We start from the raw sequence: 22,831 nt of genomic DNA on the forward strand, positions 1-22,831 counted from the left end.
AAAAAAAAAAAAGAAGAAGAAAGAAAGAAAAAGAAAAGAATGTACTGAGATTACATTATGAGAAAACATGACATAATGACTAAATAAAGCATGAAAAACTACCTTAACTTCAGGTATAAAATGACATATTTAGGACAGCTGTGCTTGGGAGCTAGAGGCAAGTGGATTTCTGTGAATTTTGAGGCCTATATGGAGAATTCCAGGCCAGCATGGTAGCGTAGTGATATCCTAACTAAAAGGAAAAGAAAAACATTCTCCAGGGTGTGGTGGCAGCACATCTGTAATATCAGCTCAGACAGGCAGATCACAAGTTCAAGACCAGCCTGGCAAGTTAATCAGACTATCTCAGAAAACATTTTTTTTAAAGGTTGTTAGAGATAGTAATTATAGCAGAATATTTGATCTATCATGTGTGACACCCTTGGTTCAGTCTCCAGAGACTCCTCCCAAAAGTGAACAATCTGATTGGCATGACAATGCTTTTAATCCCAGCACGCTGGGAAGCAGAGGCAGGCAGATCTCTGCCTTGAGTTACATAGTAAGACCCAGTATCAAAAGGGGAAAAACAAGTAAGCAACCCAACTAAGTGTAACTGAGACCTATACAGGAACACATTGCTTCAGGAACCAGTGAGATGGCTTAATGGGTAAAGTCACTTGTTGCCAAGAGCAATGACCTGAGTTAAATCCCCCAAACTCACAATACACTCAAACAAATAAACATAAAAAATTTTTTTAAAGAACATGCCGCTTCATGAAGTTGATTTCTTATTTTCAGAGCAAGTAATATTTTATATCCTGTTTCTGTTTATAATTATTCAAGTTCTTAATTAGGGGACTATAATTTCCTTAGGGGTGTGTGTATGTGTGTGTTTATTTAAGCATAAAGTATATATGTAAGCCACATACTCATTTCCTTCATTGCACAGCCTGATTGGTAACTAATGGCCAGCTGTGTTGTTTTTTCTGTAGTGATTTTGCAGTTCTTAGAGGAAATGTTGAGCAATTTCAGCACAGTAAGATTTGTTACAAAGGAACACTTCAAGCATTCTAATGCTGTGGACCAGGAGTTTCCAGAAGCCACTGGGCAGCATGTACTTTGTTTTCTTGTTGTTCCCATGATTATGTTAATCATGAGAATCTAGTCTTTTAATCTTCTCCATACCTTTTGTCGATATCTCCAGGTTTCCTGTTACCCTTAGTTTTGACATTGGTCTGATTGGTGCCCAAATGAGATTCGTGGGCTCCTTTTTGATGATCTCACTTCACCAAAGTCTGGGAGCAGCCATGAAGGGAGACAGGAGATAGCAGTCAACTGACGGGCAACAATTGGAAAGAAGCCCCTAGCTTTTTTGTTCCTTCTTCCTCAGTTATACATATTACTTGAGACTCATCAAGTTGATAGGTGGCGTTGGTGGTAAGGGAGTTCTTCAAGGTTAGATGGTGGATCTCAGCATCTGAACATACATGCTTCAGTACCAATCTCTTCTCATCTGTCCAGATTCTCATTTTCCTTTTTTTTTTTTTCCTAATGCTTTATTTGAGTAGCTGTTAAAACTGTGACAAATTAAGCCAACCATAGTGGTACGCCTTTTGTCCCAAACTTGGTGAGCAGGAGCAGGCAGATCTCTTCAAGTTCAAGGGCAGCCAGGCCTACATAGACCCTGTCTCAAAAAGCAAAACAAACAAAAACCTGTGGTACGTTACTTTAAAAAAGTTCTCGCCGGGCAGTGGTGGTGTATGCCTTTAATCCCAGCACTTGGGAGGCAGAGACAGGCGGATTTCTGAGTTCAAGGCCAGCCTGATCTACAGAGTGAGTTCCAGGATAGCCAGGGCTATACAGAGAAACCCCGTCTTGGAAAAAAAAAATTCTCAATATATAGTTCTTCAAACTACATTTATAGTGCCATACATAAATTTAGGCTGCTTGACCCAAATGGCAGCTCTAATGATTTTTTTGTACCAGACATTCATTAGGATAAATGATGAGGGACAAGACTGAAGGATGCAAATTCGAGCCGGTTTCTTCACCATCCCCTATGTCCACCATCCAAACTGTTATGCTATTTTGATCTGAGCAGAAAAAAAAAAATACAATTTACCAGGAACTGAGAGAATATTACATGCAGCAATTCCCACAATGACCTACGTCTTTTGAGAAGATGCTTGGTTTTTGTTCAATAATGAAAACTAGTGTATATGTACTCATATATATGGATATCCATGTCTGGAGACCAGAGGTCAACTTTTGAGAGTTGTTCCTCTGGAGTGGTATTTGAAAAGAGGTCTCTGACCTGGGTCTTGCAGGTTTGACTAAGTGGCTGGCCAGTACACCTCAGTGGTCTGTCTGTCTGCTTTTACAGCATTGGGATTGCATGGCAACCAGCTTTTTAGGTGCATTCTAGAAATTAAACTCAGATCCCATACTTTCAAGCATATTACTACTGACTGAACCATCTTCCCAGCCTTAAAGTTACTTATTTTTTTTTGTTTGTTTGTGTGTGTGTGTTGCTGTGAATTGAGTTTAGGGCCCAATTGTACTAGGCAAGTGATCTACTACTGAGCTATTCCCAGCTCTTTGTCTTTTTATACACACACACACATACACAGAGCAAGGAAACCATACCTTTAGCAAGGAAATTGGAAGTGCTATTAAAGGACAATGAATGCAAAGAGACAGTTAAAAAGGATACTGAGGTAGTTGAATTACAATATAGTATGCCATTATCAAATATATCCTAATATTACCATTATCATCAAAATGTTTTTTTCTGTTTTACACAAACAGAAAACAATGAAGGGTTATTTGCAAAATTAATAAAGGGGATGAGAGGAGGTAGCTAACCAAGTAAGAGTACTTCCTGATCAAAGCATAAGAACCTAAGTTCAAGTCCCCAGTACTCACTTAAAAAGCCAGCTATGACTGCATGTCTATAACCCCAGAGTTCCAAGGTTACGGACAGAAGAATCACTGGGGCTCACTAAGTACCAGCCTAGTACCAGGTTCAGTGAGAAACCTCGTCTCTGCACACTTCAGCCCTGCACTTGTCCAGTGTAAATAAGCAGCATGCTGATGAAAGGTGAGTTGGTGACTGAGTTACGAGGGACTGTATAATATGTACTGGAGTAGAGCCCTGCTTTAATCTTGAGTATTGGGGATGGTAATTAATAGTCTAAATTAGATTTCTCAGATGATTTTGTTACTGGGTATGTATTAATAGTTGAACTCACTATGCAAATCCAACTCTTATAAACTATAGTGTAAGGCTGGAGAGATGGCTCAGCCATTAAGAGCACTGACTGCTCTTCTGAAGAGTTCAAATCCCAGCAACCACATGGTGGCTCACAACCATCTGTAGTGAGATCTGATGCCCTCTTCTGGAGTGTCTGAAGACAGCTACAGTGTACTTACATATAATAAATAAATAAATCTAATAAAAAAACTAAAGTGTAACAATAGTAAAGTTTTGTTATTAAATTCTCCAACTTGAAGGAAAGATGTTTGATCTCAATTACATAGACCAGGTAGGAATACTGAAAGGTGATTTTAGATAAATTGAACTCTGCCAAACATTTCACTGTGTGACCTTGAGCATGTTAATCCTTTATTAACCTGATTCTTAGGATAAAGTGAATGAACCATACCTCCTAGCAGTAATTGCTAGAAAGCACAGGCCTCATCTGCAGCAGCAGAAAATATCTGTGGTTGTCTAGATTAGATTATGGGCTTACTGAACCAGGCCCTGGAGAGCTTTTTGGAATAATAGAAGTAACCTATATCGTAATTGTGATGATCATTGAGGTATGTAAGTTCATCAAAATTTAGTGAAATGTGAGATTAAAATGGGTGTTTTTATTGTATGTAAATTATACCTATAAAAAGTTGATGTTTCTTACAACTAAATAATTTCTAAGATTCTTTTTTTTTTTTTTTTAACTGCCTGAAGCTGGTAGTTACTTAATACAGTAGCTCCACTTTAACCATGGCAGAATTGAATGATTTATCATAGGCCATGAAACTCTATAGATAGCTAAGCTGGATTTTTTAAGAATAGAAAGGAGCAAATGATTTTGGAGAGGTGCTCCGTTTATTTACTTATTTCAATTTTGAAATAAAGTCCAAGACAGAGATCCTGAACCCTATGTAGGCCAAGCTAGCCTTGAACTTGAAAGAGATCTGCCTGTCTCTTCCTCCTAAGTGATGGGATTAAAGGCTCACACCACCATGCCTGGCTTAAACTGAGTCTTAAGCCACTTCAGGCTCCCAGTTCAGGATGTTTTCATTTATAGTGGTATTTTGCTACTTGTAAGATAGGGTCTTTTATGTTGTTTTTTTTTTTTTTTTAATTATTTTTATTTTATGTACTTGGTGTTTTGAGTTCATGTATGTCTATGTGAGGGTGTTGGATCTCCTGGAATAGGAGTTAAAGTTATGAGCTGCCATGTGAGTGCTGGGAATTGAACCCTTGTCCTTTGGAAGAGCTCTTAACCGCTCTAAAGTCAAAGCTCTTAACGGCTGATCCATCTCTCCAGCCCATGTTTTTAACTTTTAATTTTATTTATTTTGTGTGTAGGTATATGTACCACTAATTTAATTTCCTGTCTGAGTTATATATCCATGTAATGAATTATGTAAAGATGTTTTACAGACTTTAACATGAAAATGTATATTTGTAATCCTATTTGTTTATTTTTAAGATTTATTTATTTATTATATGTAAGTACACTGTAGCTGTCTTCAGATATCCCAGAAGAGGGCATCAGATCTCATTACAGATGGTTGTGAGCCACCATGTGGTTGCTGGGATTTGAACTCAGGACCTTTGGAAGAGCAGTCAGTGTTCTTAACTGCTGAGCCATCCTACCAGCCCTGTAATCCTATTTATAACAAGAGAATTTCTCCTAACATTAATGGCATCCTTGATACTAGGTTTTCTTTTAGGATCTGTTGAACTAACATGATGTTTGAGACTTTTATGTATTAATTATATGTCTAAATCAAAATACATTATTAAAAGTCCTCTTCAGGCTCTGTGAGGGTGAACATAACACCTATAACCCTAAAAAAGAAAGAACATTATTTTTATTATATCAGATCTGATTTCCAGACAGATAAAAAGCAACATTAGCAAAGAGTCTGAGCTCTTGATGGATAGCCTGTGTCAAGTTATTTTTGTTTTGATGCTGTCTTTAGGTAGCCTGGAACTTGCTGCATAGGCTAGGCATCTCAAATTCACAACAATCTACCTGCCTCTGCCTCCAGAGTATTGAAATTATAGGCATGAGCCTGGTTGCCATTTAAATTTTAAATAACTTCTCTATATACCTTATTCTTCATCTATGAAATGAAGATGTGGGGTCTGAAGAGATGATTCAGCAACTAAGATTTGTACAAGTGGAGAGCTGGAGTTTGAGTCCTATCATTCACATTGGAAAGCTCAAAAGTCTGAGGTCTGAGGGATGCCCTTTACTAACCTTTAGGTAAATACACATATACAGACTCACATACCCATAAATAAGATAAATCATTTTTTAATAATAAGGATAGGTATTATAAAATAGTGCCTAGCACTAAGACGATGTGGAAACAAGAGAAATGGCTCAGCAGTTAAGAGCAGCTGCTCCTTTTCCAGAGGTCCAAGGTTTAGTTCCTAATACTAGCATAGCAGCTTACAACCATTTGTAACTTCTGTTCAGAAGATCTGACACCTTTCTGGTCTCAAGCATTGCATATATATGTTACCCAGACACAAATGCAGGTATAATACCTATCTTAGTTAGGGTACTACTGCTGTGAACAGACACCATGACCAAGGCAACTCTTATAAGGACATTTAATTGGGGCTGGCTTACAGGTTCAGAGGTTCGGTCCATTACCATCAAGGCAGGAACATGGCAGCATCTAGGCAGGCATGGTGAAGGCAGAGCTGAGAGTTCTGCCTCTTCATCTGAAGGCTGCTAGCAGAATACTCACTTCCAGGCAACTAGGATCTTAAAGCCCACAACCACAGTGACATACCTACTCCAACAAGGCCACACCTTCTAATAGTACTGCTCCCTGGCCCCCATAGACTTGTTCAAACATATGAGTCTATGGGGGCCATATCTAGCCATAGCATAATAAAAAATACATTTAGCCCAACTTCCAAAGTCCCCATAGTCCATATTAGTCTCAACAATGTTAAAATGCAAAGTTCAAGGTTTCTTCTGAGATTGATCCTATCACATAACTGTAATCTCCAAAGCAAGACAGGAAACTAGCCCGACAAACTTCAAATTCTGCATCTCCATGTCTGATGTCAAAGTCTCTAGATCTCCAATTCGTTTTTCATCTTTGTTGAATGCAACAAATTTTCTCCTTGGCTGGTTCCACTCTGTTAGCTGCTTTCCTCAGCAGATAGCCTACGACTCTGGCATCTCAAACATCTTGGGGTCTCCAAGGCAACTTCAGTGTTATAGCTTCTTGTTTCAATGTCTTGGATCTACACATGATCTTTTGGGCTCCTCCAAAGGGATGGCATCACTTCTCCAGCTCTGCCCTCTGTAGCACTCTAAACTGAGGTTGATCCCCTCCACTGCTGCTGCTGCTCTTGGTGATCATCCCATGGTACTGGCATCTCCAATACACTGGGGACTTCTGCTGCAACTAGGCTCTCTTCATGATGCCAAGCCTCAATGCCTTTGCATGACCCCTTCAGTCCTGGCTGTTGACTACAACTGAGGCTGCACCTTCACCAATGGCTTTCCATGGCCTCTCACAATACCAAGCCTCAGCTGCTCTTCATGACTCCTTCATGCCTTCGAAACCAATATCACCTGGGTGAGTCTTAAACATTACCAAGTACAGCTGCAGCATGAGATACAGCCTTGGCTAATCTCTGGAACACAGCTTCTTTTTGACTCAGAAAACACTTCTCAGAAAATTTCACCTCAGTGATGCTGGTCTCTTCTTAATCACCACTAATTTCTTAGCTCCAGCTAACCAGCATCAAATTATCCCAGTAGTCCCTTCTATTCTGGACTCTCAATCCGGAGCCATAAAGCTGAAGCTGCCAAACTCTGCTGCTTGCAGGAGCTAGAACATGGCCCCCTTGTTCTATTACATTGTCACTAGCTTTCTGTTTTCCAACTCCTTCACTGCCTAAGCTTGGCTGGCCTGGATCTTACTCTATAGATTGACGTTGAACTCAGATCTGCATGCCTTTCTTCTGGGATTAAAGGTCCTTTCTAAGCTTATTGTGCTTGTTCAAAATGCTCTTCATGAGACTTATCCAGAGAACAAAGTCTCTGTTGGGCATTTCTGAGACTTCCTTTGTCAATGCAATTAATCGGAGTCTCTTCACCTTAGCCTCAGACAGACTCTTCAGACAAGGGCAAAAGGTAGTCACATCCTTCTCCAAAATACCATACACCACATACTGAAATTCTTCTCTGAATCCAGGTCAGCACAGTTCAAATTACTCCCAGTAACAAAGTCTTCCATATTCCTACCAGGATGGCCCTTTGAGTCCCTTTTAAAGCATTCCACTGCTTTCCAAATCCAAAGTCCCAAAATCCACTTTCTTTCAAACAAAAGCATGGTCAGGCATTATCACAGCAATACCCCAGTCCCTGGTACCAATGATCTGCCATAGTTAAGGTTTTATTGCTGTGAACAGACACCATGACCAAGGCAACTCTTTTTTCTTTCTTTTTTTTTTTTTTTATATTTATTTTATGTATGTGAATATATATTGTCACACTGTCTTCAGAGACTAGAAAATGGCATCAGATGCCATTACAGGTGGATGTGAGCCACCATGTGGTTGCTGGGAACTGAACTCAGGACCTCTAGAAGAGCAGTTAGTACTCTTAACCGTTGAGCCACTCCTCCAGCCCCCAAGTTAACTCTTTTCTTCTTATTATTTATTTATTTTTGGTTTTTCAAGACAGGGTTTCTCTGTATAGCATTGGCTGTCCTGGAATTCACTCTGTAGACCAGACTGGCCTTGAACTCAGAAATCTGCCTGCCTCTGCCTCCCAAGTGCTGGGATTAAATGCGTATGCCACCACTGCCCAGCCCAAGACAACTCATATAAGGACAGCTTTTAATTGGGGCTGGCTTACAGGTTTGAGATTCAGTCCATTATCATCAAGGCAGGAACATGGCAGCATCCAGGCAGGCATGGTGCAGGCAAAGCTGAGAGTTCTACCTCTTCATCTGAAGGCTGCTAGCAGAATACTCACTTCCAGGCAGCCCACAACCACAGTGACATACTTACTCCAACAGGGCTACGCTTTCTAATAGTGCTGCTCCCAAGGCAGAGCATATACAAACCTTTATAATACCCATACATATAAAATAGAAATAAATTATTTCTTTTTTTTTCCCCCCTTTGGTTTTTTTTGAGACAGGGTTTCTCTGTTTTAACACTGGCTGTACTGGAACTCTGTAGACCAGGCTGACCTCGAACTCAGAAATTCGCCTGCTTCTGCCTCCCAAGTGCTGAATTATTTATTTTTTTAGTGGTTAGTTTGTTTTAAGACAGTTTGTTTTAGGTCTTACTACGTATCCTTGGCTAGCCTAGAGTTTATTATGTAGACCTGGCTTTCCTCAGACTCAGAAAGAGAGAACTACTTGCCCTGCCTCTCAAGTGCTGGAGTAAAGGCATATACTTCTAGATCCATCCCTAAATAAGTTTGTGTGTGTGTGTGTGGGTGGGTGTGTTTTAAGTAACAACTAGCTCCTGGGTTGTTTGTTGTTCTTGTTGTTGTTTTTAATAAAATTTTATTTTTTGAGATTATAGTATCATTACATAATTTCCCCCTTTCCTCCCCTCCCCACAATTCTCCTATGTACCCTTACTCTCTTGCTCACTTTGAAATTCATAGCCACTTTTTACTTTAAAGGCAATTATATATTACTGTATACAAATACATATTCAGTTGACTTAAGTACTGCTGTTACTAAAGTGAGGGTGAAATGAATAGGGATGAATAAGAACACAGGTAGGCACCAAACTGCCCTCCTGCTGCTAGAATGGCTGCAGAACTGTAGCTGGAGCCTTTGAGGGTCTCATTAGGACATATTTGAAGTGGTTCTGGATCAAAGTTACATGGACACTACAACCTCCACAGATCACCTCTGGAGAGGTGGTTATGAGTTTTGAGGTGTTAGTCTTATGGGAGTCTGGAGGAGGTGCTAGCTGCTGCATCAGATCAGCTCTGGGAAGGGAATATATGAGAATAGTACCTGGTACACAAGTGCCATGGCATGTTATCTGGTGGCTTACAGGAGAATTGAGGTATGGAGTTGCTGAATACAAGTGACAGGCTAGTTCTTAGTGGAAGAAGAGGTCATGGAGTTGCTGGTGGTATATGTATGATAAGATTTGGGAGAAGGTTGCTTGGAATGTATTGAGCAGCGTAGAAACTATATTGCTGATCTAGTTACTGTGAGTCTTTTAGAAAGCTAGTAGGCAAAGGACTTTAAGCTAAATTGTAGCCTATGTTTCTGTTAATTTTTTTAAGTTGGTATAATAATCTAAATGTGTACCCTTTCTTCTTGTAGGAATGTGTTTTACTAGTTTTTTTATTTAGTATGGTCCATATCAAGCAATGACTTTTCATACAGGGCTATGTAATATTCCACTATAAAGATGTATCACACTATAGTTGCACCATCTCTTATTGATAGCTGTTAGTTTTTTCACTTAAAATATCACAGTAGTAAGCATCCTAGTATATTTTTCAGTAGAGCCCAGATACACCTGTAACATAGCCTCTTAAACATGGGCTCATTAACTGTCAAAAAGGTTGAGTTACTTTGCCTCAAATATATGTGTCTAACAAAGCTCCTGTAATTTACAAATACACATGTTTATGAAGCCCTACTGCAGGATAAGACTTGGTTTAGTTGTACTAAGTTGACATTTGTTTTCTTGTTTTCCCCTAAAGCCTGTGCCTACTGCACTGGCCCAAGTAGACAGAGAAAAGATCTATCAGTGGATCAATGAACTGTCCAGTCCTGAGACAAGGGAAAATGCTTTGCTGGAGCTGAGCAAGAAGCGAGAGTCTGTCCCTGACCTTGCACCCATGCTATGGCATTCATTTGGTACGATTGCAGCACTTTTACAGGTGGGTATGTATCCACAAGTAGGAATTCAGTCATGTTTGTCACACTTGTTCTTCTCTTCCTGTGCTCAAATGATTTTTGAAGACTTGAGAATAAATGTTTAAATATTAACATATGTAAGACTCCATTTTTAAGAAGTCAGAGGTATTTGCTAAATGCATATTTGGGGGTTCTACCCAGGAGATTGAATTTAGTTGATCTGAGAGGCAAGCCTTAAAAATCTGTGTTTAACAGGTGAGTCTAAGAACTGCATTGAGAAACAGCTTTTAGAAATACAGCGGGGTAGATCTGTTATAGCTGGGAAGAATATAGAAATAGTATGAGGACCATAGACATGGTCTAAGGAGGGAAAATGTTGAGATTAAGGTATAGCAGCTATAGGATTAAAGGTGTGTTTCTGTGTGCATTAAAGAATAAATATATCTGGTAAGGTGGTTCATTGGATAAAGGCACTTGTTGCCAAGCCTGACAACTTGAGTTTAATCCATGTAGGAGCCAGACGGTGGTGGCGCATGCCTTTAATCCCAGCACTTGGGAGGCAGAGGCAGGTGGATTTCTGAGTTCAAGTCCAGCCTGGTCTACAGAGTGAGTTCCAGGACAGCCAGGGCTACACAGAGAAACCCTGTTTTGGAAAAAACAACAACAAAAAAGAATACAACCTTTTTTTGTTTTTTGGTTTTTTTTTGTTTTTCAACACAGGGTTTCTCTGTGTATCCCTGGCTGTCCTGGAACAAACTCTGTAGACCAGGCTGGCCTCGAATTCAAGAAATCCGCCTGCCTCTGCCTCCCAAGTTACAAAAATAAGGGTTCCTCAATTAGCTACAGGGTCTGGAGAGGTGGCTCAATGCAGTGGTAAAGAACACTGGCTAGTCTTCCAGAAGTCCTAGATTTGATTCCCAGCACCTATATTATAGCTTACAACCAACTATAACTATAGTTCCTGGGACTCTGACACCTTTTTTCTGGTCTCTGGGCACTGCATTCATGTGATACACAGACACACATGCAGGCAAAACACCATGCACATAAAATTCATTAAAATAAAGACTAAAGCCGGGCGGTGGTGGCTCACGCCTTTAATTCCAGCACTTGGGAGGCAGAGGCAAGCGGATTTCTGAGTTCGAGGCCAACCTGGTCTACAGAGTGAGTTCCAGGATAGCCAGGGCTATACAGAGAAACCCTGTCTGGAAAACAACAACAACAACAACAACAACAACAACAACAAAAAGACTAGCTGCAAAATGTAGGAGGAAGTATAGGTGATCCAGTATTCCTACAGACACATAAGAAAAGGTCTTGCCTACTTAGTTTAGTATGCTTATAATGAAAGGATAATTCAGTTTCTGCAGGAATTAACGTTACTATGCTGTGATACTTGTAATTTGTGACTAACTGCTGTTTGGGATTCTTTGCATTTTTCAGGAAATTGTAAATATTTATCCATCTATCAATCCTCCAACCTTAACAGCACACCAGTCTAACAGAGTTTGCAATGCTCTAGCATTGTTACAGTGTGTGGCTTCACACCCGGAGACCAGGTAAATGTTTTTTGAGTGTGTTGGTAAATTAATGGGGGTGGGTGAGAATTTTGTAGGAGCTTATATACCTTTGCTGAGTGATCAGAGAAAGGAGATGCAGTATAGTGTATGGATATGAGTCTTCAAAACTCTTTACTTTTTGCTCATTCATAGCAGTGACTTTGTTCTTACAATTTTTAGTGTGTTGGATATTTTTACTATACTTTCTGTATGTCTCTTGGCTTTTTTTGTGTGTAATATTTATCTGTTGGTTTTGGAGTTGTTGGGTATTTTAGGGGAAGATTGTTTGGTTTCTTTTGTTTTGAGACAAAATGTTTTTGTTTTCATAGCTTATGGACTTAAACTTTCTTTTTCTTGGTTTTTTTTTTGGGGGGGGGTGGCAGGGGAGTTGTTTGTTTATTTGAAACAGGGTTCTCTGTGTATCCCTGGCTATCATGTATCTCACTCTGTAGACCAGGCTGGCCTCAAACTCACAGATCCACCTGCTGCTGCCACCCTACTGCCTCCACTTCCACACCAGCTTTGACCTTAAACTCTTTTTTTTTTTTTTTTTTTTTTTTTTTTTTTTGGTTTCTCTGTGTAGCCCTGGCTGTCCTGGAACTCACTCTGGAGACCAGGCTGGCCTCAAACTCAGAAATCTACCTGCCTCTGCCTCCCAAGTGCTGGAATTAAAGGTGTGCACCACCACCACCCAGTGACCTTAAACTCTTAATCCTTCCAGCTCTTTCTCCCAGGTGCTGGGAATATAAGTATGTACCACCATGCCTATCTTTTTCTTGTTCTTCTGTTACTGTTGACATATATAGTTCTATGTTGTTAACTTTGGTAGCTATTCATAGTTTCTCGTTATAAATTTGAATTAAGTATGACATGTTTTATAATGAAGCAAAATACAATTCCATACCTTTTAACAACATAAGAACAGTTTACTAATTTAGTGATATGCTATGTTCTAAGAGGAAAGATTTTACTTAACTACCTTAAAAATTATTTTCTGTCAGTGATTCAATCCCAAATATAAAAACAGAGCTTTAAGCCTCCTATGGTTATTCATACCTAGGCTTGCTAAAGAGTGAGGCCCTGCTCCAAAAAACCAAAATTAAGTAATTATTTTATGTTTACTTAGTCAGAGTCATCTCACACCAGCAAAGTTTTAAAGAACAATGGTCATATCACAGGAAAGATAATATATGGTAGGCACATGGGCACTTCTCTTTTCTAAATTGTGGTAGGCACTGGGCCACAATTATTACACAGTATATGTCATATAATAGGAATTCAGTAAATATTGTAAGCACTTTTTCTTAAAAAACTCAGATTTGATTTCTCTTTTTTTTCCATATTTTTTTACTGGATATTTTATTTATTTACATTCCAAATGTTACCCCTTTTCTGGTTTCCCTACCCCTGCTTCTATGACAGTTTTTCACCACTCACCCGCTCTGGCCTCCCTACCCTCTCATTCCCCTACAGTGTGAGGCATCGAGCCTTCACAGAACCAAGGGCCTCTCCTCCCATTGTTGCCCGACAAGGCCATCCTCTGCTGCATATGCGGCTGGAGCCATGAGTCCTTCCATGTGTACTCCTTCATTGGTGGTTTGGTCCCTAGAAGCTCTGGGGGTACTGGTTAGTTCATATTGTTGTTCCTCTTATGGGGCTGCAAACCCCTTTAGCTCCTATGTAGCTCTGGCTATCTAGGGACTCTAGCTGGGGGATTAAAGGTGTCTGCCATTACACGTAGCTTCTTGGTTTAGATTCTAGGCAGCTTCTGTAATTTAGATGGGGATTGATATCCAAGGTAAAACTTTTTTGCCATATTGTCATATGTGAAAAAGTAGAGAAAATTCTGTTCAAGAATCTGCTTTGAGGCCAGTAAGGTGGGTCAGCAAGTAAAGAAGCTTGTGCCTTGACTTGACAACCTAAGGACTCATGGTGGAAGGAGAAATGGGCAAGACTCTGTCACTCCCTAAATACAAACAGAGATAAACAGTCTGCCATACCTCTTTTTTGGTTTTTCGAAACAGGGTTTTTCTGTATAGGCCTGGCTGTCCTGGAACTCACTCTGTAGACCAGGCTGGCCTCAAACTCAGAAATCTGCCTACCTCTGCCTCCCAAGTGCTGGGATTAAAGGCGTGAGCCACCTCTGCCTGGCTAGCTGTTAAGAAATTTATCTAGATGTGCTTAGTGGCACAAACTTAAAATTCTACCACTGGGAAGGCAGAGGCAGGAAGATAACTGCAAATTCAAGGCCAATCCGAGCTACTTAATATAGTGAGACTTTCCTAGTCTCATAATCCAAGAAGAGAATAATTATGTACACTTAAAAGAAGTACATAAATAATATAGATGATTTTCTGTATTAGATGCCTGACATATTAACTACAAGTTGAAATGCTTTCAAAATATTTGGTGTATTTGGTATGCCTAACAAGAAAAGAAAAATGTATGTTTAAGCACAGCAAAGTAGCTGGACATAGTTGGGTATATCTGTAATCTCATCACTTGGGAATTTAGAAGTTCAAAGTCACTATCAGCAACATATTAAGTTTAAGGCCACACTGGGCTGTGTAAGATCCTGACTACAAACAAACTACAGCAGATAAACCTAATAATGATAAAATAAGGCTTTATCTAACTTTGTCTATGAAATTACTATTCACTTATAAATTAGGTAAGGAATTGACTGAAAAAGACCTCTTTGTGTGTGTGTGTGTGTGTGTGTGTGTGTGTGTGTGTGTGTGTGTGTGTGTTTGTGTGTACATGTGCATGTGTGCTCAAGGACTTAACACATGTGCCCAGCTGCCACTCCTGTCTAGGTGCTTTCGGAACCTGGAATATCCCCCTGCAACTAGGAAGTACCAGAGGCAGTTGTAAACTATGGTAAATAGATATGAGGATTGAACTCAGGTCCCAGCAACTTCTCTTAATCACCAAAAGCCATCTTTTCGCCAGGCGGTGGTGGCGCGTGCCTTTAATCCCAGCACTTGGGAGGCAGAGGCAGGAGGATTTCTGAGTTCAAGGCCAGCCTGGTCTACAGAGTGAGTTCCAGGACAGCCAGAGCTATACAGAGAAACCCTGTCTCGAAAAAAACGAAAAAAAAAAACAAAAAACAAAACCAAAGCTATCTTTTCAGCCTCCTGAAGAATCTCTTCAGCGCTAAAGTAGCTTTTGCCTTTTTATTTTTTTATTTTTTTGAGACAATGTCTCTAGGCTAGCCCCCACTCCTGATCATGATTCTCCTGCTTTAGGCAGCCCTGAGTGCTAGGTTTCTGTGTAGATACACAGCAGCACATTGTCTTTAGCATTTATGGCTTGATTTTTGGGTTTGGCGCGGGGGAGGTTGTTTGTTTGTTTAGCTATAGTTGATTACTTTTGAGTTATCAGTTTTTAAGGCATTTAGTGCAGATTAGAAGTAAATTGTGTTGTTTAATCATCCTAGCCTGAGTTGCTATTCCACATTGACACCTTGTGCTGGGTTTTTGTGGTGTGACAGTGAGGGCAGGAAGGCACCCTTCTCAGCAGTGTAGACTTGTCTGGCTTCTGTGGCTGGATGCTAAGTAGCCACTTCTGACAAATACATCTCCAAACATTAACACGTCTCCTAAGGGACAAAATTATACATTGAGAATGTTGGAGCTGGGCAGTGGTGGTGCATGCCTTTAATCCCAGCACTTGGGAGGCAGAGGCAGGCAGATTTCTGAGTTGGAGGCCAGCCTGGTCTACAGAGTGAGTTCCAGGACAGCCAGGGCTACACAGAAACCCTGTCTCAAGAAAACAAAAAAAGAAAAAAAAAGAAAAAAAGAATGTTGGTCAATAAAAAGCCAGTGAAATTCTTTTCTAAAGATTCCTTGCCCTAGCAGTCTCACATTCTGCCTCAGACTTAAGACATGGGCTCTGGGATCTGACTGGTTCTTTTCTTTCAGGTCAGCTTTTCTGGCAGCACACATCCCGCTCTTTTTATACCCCTTTTTACACACAGTCAGCAAAACTCGTCCCTTTGAGTATCTTCGGCTCACCAGCCTTGGAGTTATTGGTAAGTTATTTTTTTGTTTTTCTTGATACGTGATCTTATATAGCCCATGTTAGCCTCATGCTTACTATGTAGCCAAGGATACCCTTGAATTTTTTCAATTTTTTTATCCTTTAACCTCCACCTCCAAAGTGCTGAAATTACAAGCATACTTCATCATACTCGATATGGTTTTTAATGTCACGCTGGGGGTCGAACCCAGGGTTTTATGCGTTCTAGGCAAGCACGCTACCAACTGAACGGCATTAATATCCTAGGTAAGTTATCAGGAACATTTTGTAAGTCTGAAATTCTTACTGATAATAGTGGTCTAAGTTGTGTGTTTTCTTCACTTCTTATGGCTTGTTCATTTTTTGTCTTTGACATCATCTATTTACCAGTAAGTGCTTTTTCTTTTTAAATTTTTTTTTTAAATTTATTTATTATTATAAATGAGTTCACTGTAGCTGTCTTCAGACACACCAGAAGAGGGCCTCAGATTTCACTACTTGTGATTGTGAGCCCCACCATGTGGTTGCTGGGATTTGAACTCAGGACCTTCGGAAGAGCAGTCAATGCTCTTACCCGCTGAGCCATCTCACCAGCCCTAAGATTTTTTTTTTCATGCATAATGTGCCTAGATGAATTTCTCTCTGTCTGTCTGTCTGCCCCCTCTCTCTTTCCTCCTTACCTTCCCCCAACTCTCCTCTCTGTCTTGTATTTCTTTGTAACCCAGGTTGGCCCTGAATTCAACAGTATCTTCTAGCCTTAGCCTTCCCAATGCTGAGATTACACTCATGACTCACTGCCTCTGACACTTTTTTGCTTTTTGTTTAAATGGATATGAAATGGATTCCCTGACACAGAAACTACAGTCCATATATCATATTACTTGCTTTTGATGAACAATACAGAGTAAATATAATTTGAAAGCCTTTCTTTAAAATAACTTTGCTTGTCCATATTTTCTTTAGGGGCCTTGGTTAAAACAGATGAGCAAGAAGTAATCAACTTTTTATTGACAACAGAAATCATCCCTTTGTGTTTGCGCATCATGGAATCTGGAAGTGAACTCTCTAAAACGGTACGTGCTTTAAGTGAGATTTACCATTGTTTTGGGTTTTTTTGTTTTGTTTCATTTTAAGATTTAGTTATTCTATATATATGAACATACTGTCTTCAGACACCAGAAGAGGGCATCGGATCCCATGGCACATGGTCATGAGCCACCATGTGATGTGGTTGCTGGGAATGGAACTCAGGACCCAGGACCTCTGGAAGAGCAACCAGTGCTCTTAACCTCTGAGCCATCTCTCCAGCCCGAGATTCACCATTGTTTTGGCTCTGGAGCTGCTGCTTTGTGGCTCTAGAACCATTTTCTGCCACTTGAGATTTTTTACCTTAAAAATGTTTTATGTTATTTGTAAGTTTATTTTTTTGTGTGGGTGTGACTGTGCCATGCGCTCCTATGGAGATAAAGACAACTTTGGGGAATTGGTGCTCACATTCTGTCTCGTCTCTGGTTTCTACTTGCTGTGAGCTGGTCCACAGGCTTCTGGGCACTTGTGCCTCTGCTTCCCATTTCACTATAGGAGTGCTGGGATTTACAGGGGTTGCTAGGATTTGAACTCAGGACCTCTGGAAGAGCAGTTGGTGCTCTGAACCACTGAGCCATCTCTCCAGCCCTGGGTTTGTTCCTCTTACAGCTTGTATTCCAGGGAAGTCAGAGCAGAAAGTCAAAGCAATGCCATACAGGAGTGCTGCTACTGGCTTGCTTCACACAGCTTGCTCAGCTTTCTTAAAGCACCCAAGACCACCAGCCCCCTGCACACATATAGTGCACATAAACTCATTCTCTCTCAAATTTGGAACAATCCTTCTGTCTCAGACTACTGAAGACTGGGATTATGGACTTGCACCACAGTACCAGGCTTGTATTTAATTTTTTTGTGCAACAATTAAAACACTTTGCCCATAATAGGCACATGTTGAAATAAAGGTCCTCAGTCGAGGCTGTTATGATGTAGTAACCTGGGAAATATTTTTAAAATACAGGTGTGGGGTTGGAGGGATGGTTCAGTGGTTAACTCCTATTTTTCCAGAGGACCCAAGTTCAATCCCCATCAGCCATATTGTGGCTCACGACCACCTATAACTCGGATGCCCCTTTCTTTCCTCCCGAGCATTGCATGCTCAGGGTGTACAGATATAGATGAAGGCAGATCACCTGTACACATAAAAATAGACAAGTCTTCTTTATGAGTGTAAAAAGGACTTAGTAGTTAAGAACACTTGCTGCATAATCATGGTAAGTAGAGTTCAAATTTCAGTGCCTATGTACCAAATGTAGCAAGCTACATCCTGTGTACACCTATACCCCAGCTCTGAGCAGACAGAGATAGAAGAAGGCTAGCACTTGCTGGCTTCTGGCCTGCAGGAAAACACAAACCCCAGGGTCAGGTAGAGACCATGCCTGAAAGTAATAGGCAAAAATTGATAGAGAAGAGCATCTGACACCCTCTGGCTTCTGCACAGACCTGCAACATTGTATGCACACATACTCATACAGACAAGTACATACATACATAAATAAATCTTTAATAAATGTAGATGTCTAATCCTAGGCTTCTATGACTGCTTTTCCGGGGTAGTAAAGTTTAGTTGTATAGGTGGGTTAGTTGATTGCCTGGTTGTTTATGTTCTTATTTGTAGCATGTGTCACAGCACACATGTGGAGGGTAGAGGACAATCTATGGGAGTTGGTTCTCTCCTTCCAGCATGTGGACCTTGGTTATTGAACTTGGGTTTTCAAGGGCAGGTGTCCTTACCCACAGGGCCATCTTACTAAGGTGACTGGTTGGTTGCTTTAAACCTGCTAAGTAAATATGAAATATAACTAGGAACCAGGAGTTATCCACTAAACTAGACATAAGCCTGCTATATGACTTCACAGTCTCACACCAGGTATGTTCTCAAGAGAAATGAGCTCTTATGTATGTCAAAATATGTACTAGATTTACATATTAGTAAATGTTATAAATTTATAACATTTCTATTTTTTAAAAATTGAAAAATGGTATGAACATAACTACATTAAAAAGTGTGAGCTGACAATATGTGATGCCAATGGTTCTAATTGTATTAAGCAAAGAAACCAGCACATGAATTTTTACTGTGACTCTACCTAGATGAAGTTCAAAAATAAGGAAAAGGGCTAGAGAGATGGACCAGCAATAAGACCGGTAGCTCTTCCAGAAGACCTAGGTTCAATTTTTATCATGCACATAACATCTTACAGCGATCTGTAACTCTCATCCCCAGTGGCTGTCATGGGCACAAGGCATGCATGTGCCACCCACACATGCAGACAAAATATCATCCACATTTAACAGAAAGCCAAGCTAGCTATTGGTGGTTACCTGTAAAGGATCTGTATTAACTGGGAAAAGATACATGGCAGTGCTAAAATTCTGAGTTGCTGGAAATGTTCTGTGTTTTAAGCTGTTATGGTGTACAGATACGGAATACAGACTACAGGCTCACCAAGTAGTACTCTATTTGTGAGTTTGCTATTTGTTGTGGTTTGTATTAATTGCCTATTGCTGTCATGACAAGTTAGCAGAATTAAGTGATAGCTTAATTTATAAATTTATTCTAGAAGCCACAAGTCAGTTTCAGTACACTAAAATCAAGTCAGGTAGAACAGGACCAGGGTTCCTCTAGAGGCTATAGAGGGGAGTCTTTTTACATGCCATTTCACTTCTATAATTATGATCCTATGTTCTGTTACTTGTGGTTCCCTTCTGCAAGCAGTCAAGCATGTTCACATCTTATTCTCTTGTATTCCCTTCTTTGTGTTAAATTTGCATGTCTTTGTTAGAATGTTTAGTGATTCTTGGGACCTGTGTGGGTAATCTCTCTTGCTCAAGATCCCTAATCATATCTGCAAAAACCCTTTTGTACATGAGACAGCGTTCTCAGGGTTTGATGGTTAAGATTCAGCTACCTTCCGAGTATATTATTTGTCCCGTTATACCTCATATATACATTGAGGTATATATATGAGGTGTTATACCTCAGTGGAACAATAACAACAGCTGTTCTGATGACATCAAAGAAAGGTAATCATTATCCTAATTGTCTGCAATTGTGACTCCTGCCTGTAATTCCAACACTTAGGAGGCTGAGGCAAAGACATTGCTGTGAGTTTGAGGCTAGCTAGCAATGGTTACAGAGTCTCAAACCTTTTCCCCAAAATAATGATTGTCTGATTTAAAATAGGAGCTTGGGGCAGGGAGTGAGGGGGTTGAGCCTCTGTTCCAAGCTGGTTTGGTATTCACTGTGTAGCCAAGGCTGCCCTCAAATTTTATGCAGTCCTGGTAATTATCTAGGGCTTTCCCTTTTATATAAAATGAGAATAATGGTATGTACTTTGTGGACTCAATTGGAAAAATGAAGCCTATAAAAAGCTTTTAGGAAAAAAATCCTGACATAGTAATTGTTCAGTATGATAATATTTGTTCTGGTTGTGTGATGCTTGATAAAGTTATGTAAAATGTGCAGAGGGCTCCACTTGTTGTAAACTTTGAGTGGTGATCATGCCTAGAAGTGTGAGCAGTAGTCACTTAAATGACAAGTGTGAGCTGCTTTTTAGGCTTCTTTATTTTACTCCAGGTTGCCACATTCATCCTCCAGAAGATCCTCTTGGATGACACTGGTTTGGCTTATATATGTCAGACATATGAGCGTTTTTCCCATGTTGCCATGATCTTGGTGAGTTTTTTTCCTTTACTCTCTTTGCAGTTTACTTGAATCACAAAGCTTAGTCCCTTTGTAACTGGCCCAAAACTTAGTCTTCTAACTAGAAATAACTGTTCTGGCCAGGTAGGGTGTTCTGTGCCTGTCATCTCAGTGTGTATAAGTCAGAGGGAGGTGAAAGGACGCCTGTGGCTTTGGAGCAGCACCCTGGGTTTCTCACCAGCCAAATGAAGAAGTGGTGTCCTATCCTATATGTCTTTAATCCTAGAGTTCTGGAGGCAGAGGCAGGCAGATCTCTGTGAGTTTGAGGCCAGCCTGATCTATAGCAAGTGCTTGACTAGCCAAGAGTACATATAGAGACCATGTCTCAAAAAGGGGAAAAAAACCTCAAACTTTATAATGATTCTTAGATGGTCAATTTGAATTATTTTGTGACTTTTCCCCCATCTTTGTTTTGGGTAAAACAGGGTAAAATGGTCCTGCAGCTATCCAAAGAACCGTCTGCCCGTCTGCTGAAGCATGTAGTAAGATGTTACCTTCGACTCTCAGATAATCCCAGGTAAAGATTTAACAGAACTTAGCAGATTCTGGTGTAATAGTCTCCTGAATGGATTCTAGTGTTATGGCTCAGATCCTCTGTCCTGAGAATTGGAATGCATATAACTTTAGTTTATCTAAGACAAACTTAAGTTCCTGTTAAAATCTAAAATTCTGACTTTAAAATGCACTAGTTAGATCTTCCTGTTGTAACTCTGTTCTATCCTGAAATTCCCGAAAGCCCAAGCAGTTTCAAGGGAGGCTGGTGCGGTTGGGCTTTCTGTGGCTGCTCCAGGTAATCAGAGCGTACTTTAAAGGTCTCTCGCAAAGTCCCGTAGCCTAGAGGCTTTCTTAGCTTGCAGTTCTCTGCTTCCTGTAAGCTGTTGAGCTTATTACTTTTTCTTGGTAGGTTCAAGAACTCTGCCAGAATCATGTACTTTGTAGATATAATGCATTTCAGAAATGTTTGACCTTTTCTCCTATTAATCCATAATTTATGATGAAAGCTACATGTTCAGATTCTGCTAAGCCACATAATGGAGTGCTTTCTGAGTTCCTGAGAATCAAGTGGCTTGACTAATGTGAAGTGGTCTCCAGCCACTGGGGTTATTTGAGCCCTCGCTATTCTTTGATCATTTTGTCCTGTTCTTCAATACTTCCAAGTTTGCAATATACTTACTAGAAATTATACCTGTTTGAATATGAGAGCTGTTGCTATTCAGAACAGCTCTGTATGGAGTTGGTATTTGCTTATTTTAGACTTCTAGATTAAAAACTGCTACCATAGTTTTTACTATTCATTTTTTATTAAGGTTTTTAAATATAAAGTTGGAATATTTCTGTAAAGCCATAACTGATGCTAGTGTAGATTTAAAATTGGTTTGTCATACAAATGAGGTCACACCTGCTGTTAATGTACAATTTTTAAAATAATTTCATTTCCCATAAGCTTTGTCTAATGGTATTTTGACAATATTTATCATAATAAATCAGAACAAAGTTTACAGTGAACTATTGCATCATATTATTCCATTTTGCTTTTGCATGAAATTCTGCATTGGGGTGTGGTGAAAATATTTGTGGACTATATAACACCTGCTTTAAGGAATTCTAATAGTTTCTTGGTGCAACTTGATAGCCATAGATTCCTAGGAAGTTGTATAATTATATCTAAGAAAGGGGGTCTTCCCAGCCCCCAAATGTAGGCTTATTTGTTGTCTTTCTGGTTGGTTTGTTTGTTTCTGATGTAGGGCACGTGAAGCACTCAGACAGTGCCTCCCTGACCAGCTGAAGGACACAACCTTTGCCCAGGTGCTAAAAGACGACACCACCACGAAACGCTGGCTTGCACAACTGGTGAAGAACCTGCAAGAGGGCCAGGTCACCGATCCCCGGGGGATTCCCCTGCCCCCTCAGTGATCCTCACTGTTCCCTCTTGCTGCTCCCCTACGCTGGGGAGTGAGGGTAGAACCTATGAGGAAAACAGCTCAGGTTTTATTGCCGACTGGGAATAGACAACCTCAGTGCTGAACTGTACTGGAGAAAAGGGGCAAAGTACCCCGCTGAGGTGTATGGGCTGACTGGAGGTCCTGGATTCCCCTGCTGCTCCCAGGAATTGGGCTCCTGACATCAGTCTGCTACCACAGCCCCAGGGGGGTGTTAACACCAGCAAGTGCTGTATTTGCAGCATGCCCAAGATGACCCACTCCTGAACCTCTCTACCTAGCCACTGGTAGAGAGAGGAGACGTGGTAATAGCAGCAACACTCTAGGCATGGAAAGCTCCTGGGACCAAGCCATGTGGCTTTTTTGTTTTTAAACTTTGCCTTCCTGGACAACTCAAGGTGTGTGTCTTAATTCTCTCTCTCTCTCTCTCT

General features: G+C 40.3%; 2 protein-coding genes across 9 annotated transcripts in view; one reads left to right on the forward strand and one right to left on the reverse strand.

Moving 5' to 3' along the window:
- Positions 1 to 22,792, forward strand: part of Cnot9 (CCR4-NOT transcription complex subunit 9) — a 24,289-nt gene extending 1,497 nt beyond the window's left edge. Inside the window, exons 2-8 of the mRNA XM_031367975.1 lie at positions 9,936 to 10,115; positions 11,536 to 11,651; positions 15,575 to 15,684; positions 16,635 to 16,744; positions 20,335 to 20,433; positions 20,886 to 20,977; positions 22,206 to 22,792. Coding sequence (XP_031223835.1) covers positions 9,936 to 10,115; positions 11,536 to 11,651; positions 15,575 to 15,684; positions 16,635 to 16,744; positions 20,335 to 20,433; positions 20,886 to 20,977; positions 22,206 to 22,374 — 876 coding nt within the window. The 3' untranslated portion in view covers positions 22,375 to 22,792. The remainder of the gene's footprint in view (positions 1 to 9,935; positions 10,116 to 11,535; positions 11,652 to 15,574; positions 15,685 to 16,634; positions 16,745 to 20,334; positions 20,434 to 20,885; positions 20,978 to 22,205) is intronic.
- Positions 1 to 22,831, reverse strand: part of Usp37 (ubiquitin specific peptidase 37) — a 106,384-nt gene that overhangs the window by 70,626 nt on the left and 12,927 nt on the right. The gene's annotated exons all lie outside the window — the stretch shown is intronic.

This window comes from Mastomys coucha, unplaced genomic scaffold (genome assembly GCF_008632895.1).
Source record: "Mastomys coucha isolate ucsf_1 unplaced genomic scaffold, UCSF_Mcou_1 pScaffold14, whole genome shotgun sequence".
Taxonomy (NCBI): domain Eukaryota; kingdom Metazoa; phylum Chordata; class Mammalia; order Rodentia; family Muridae; genus Mastomys; species Mastomys coucha.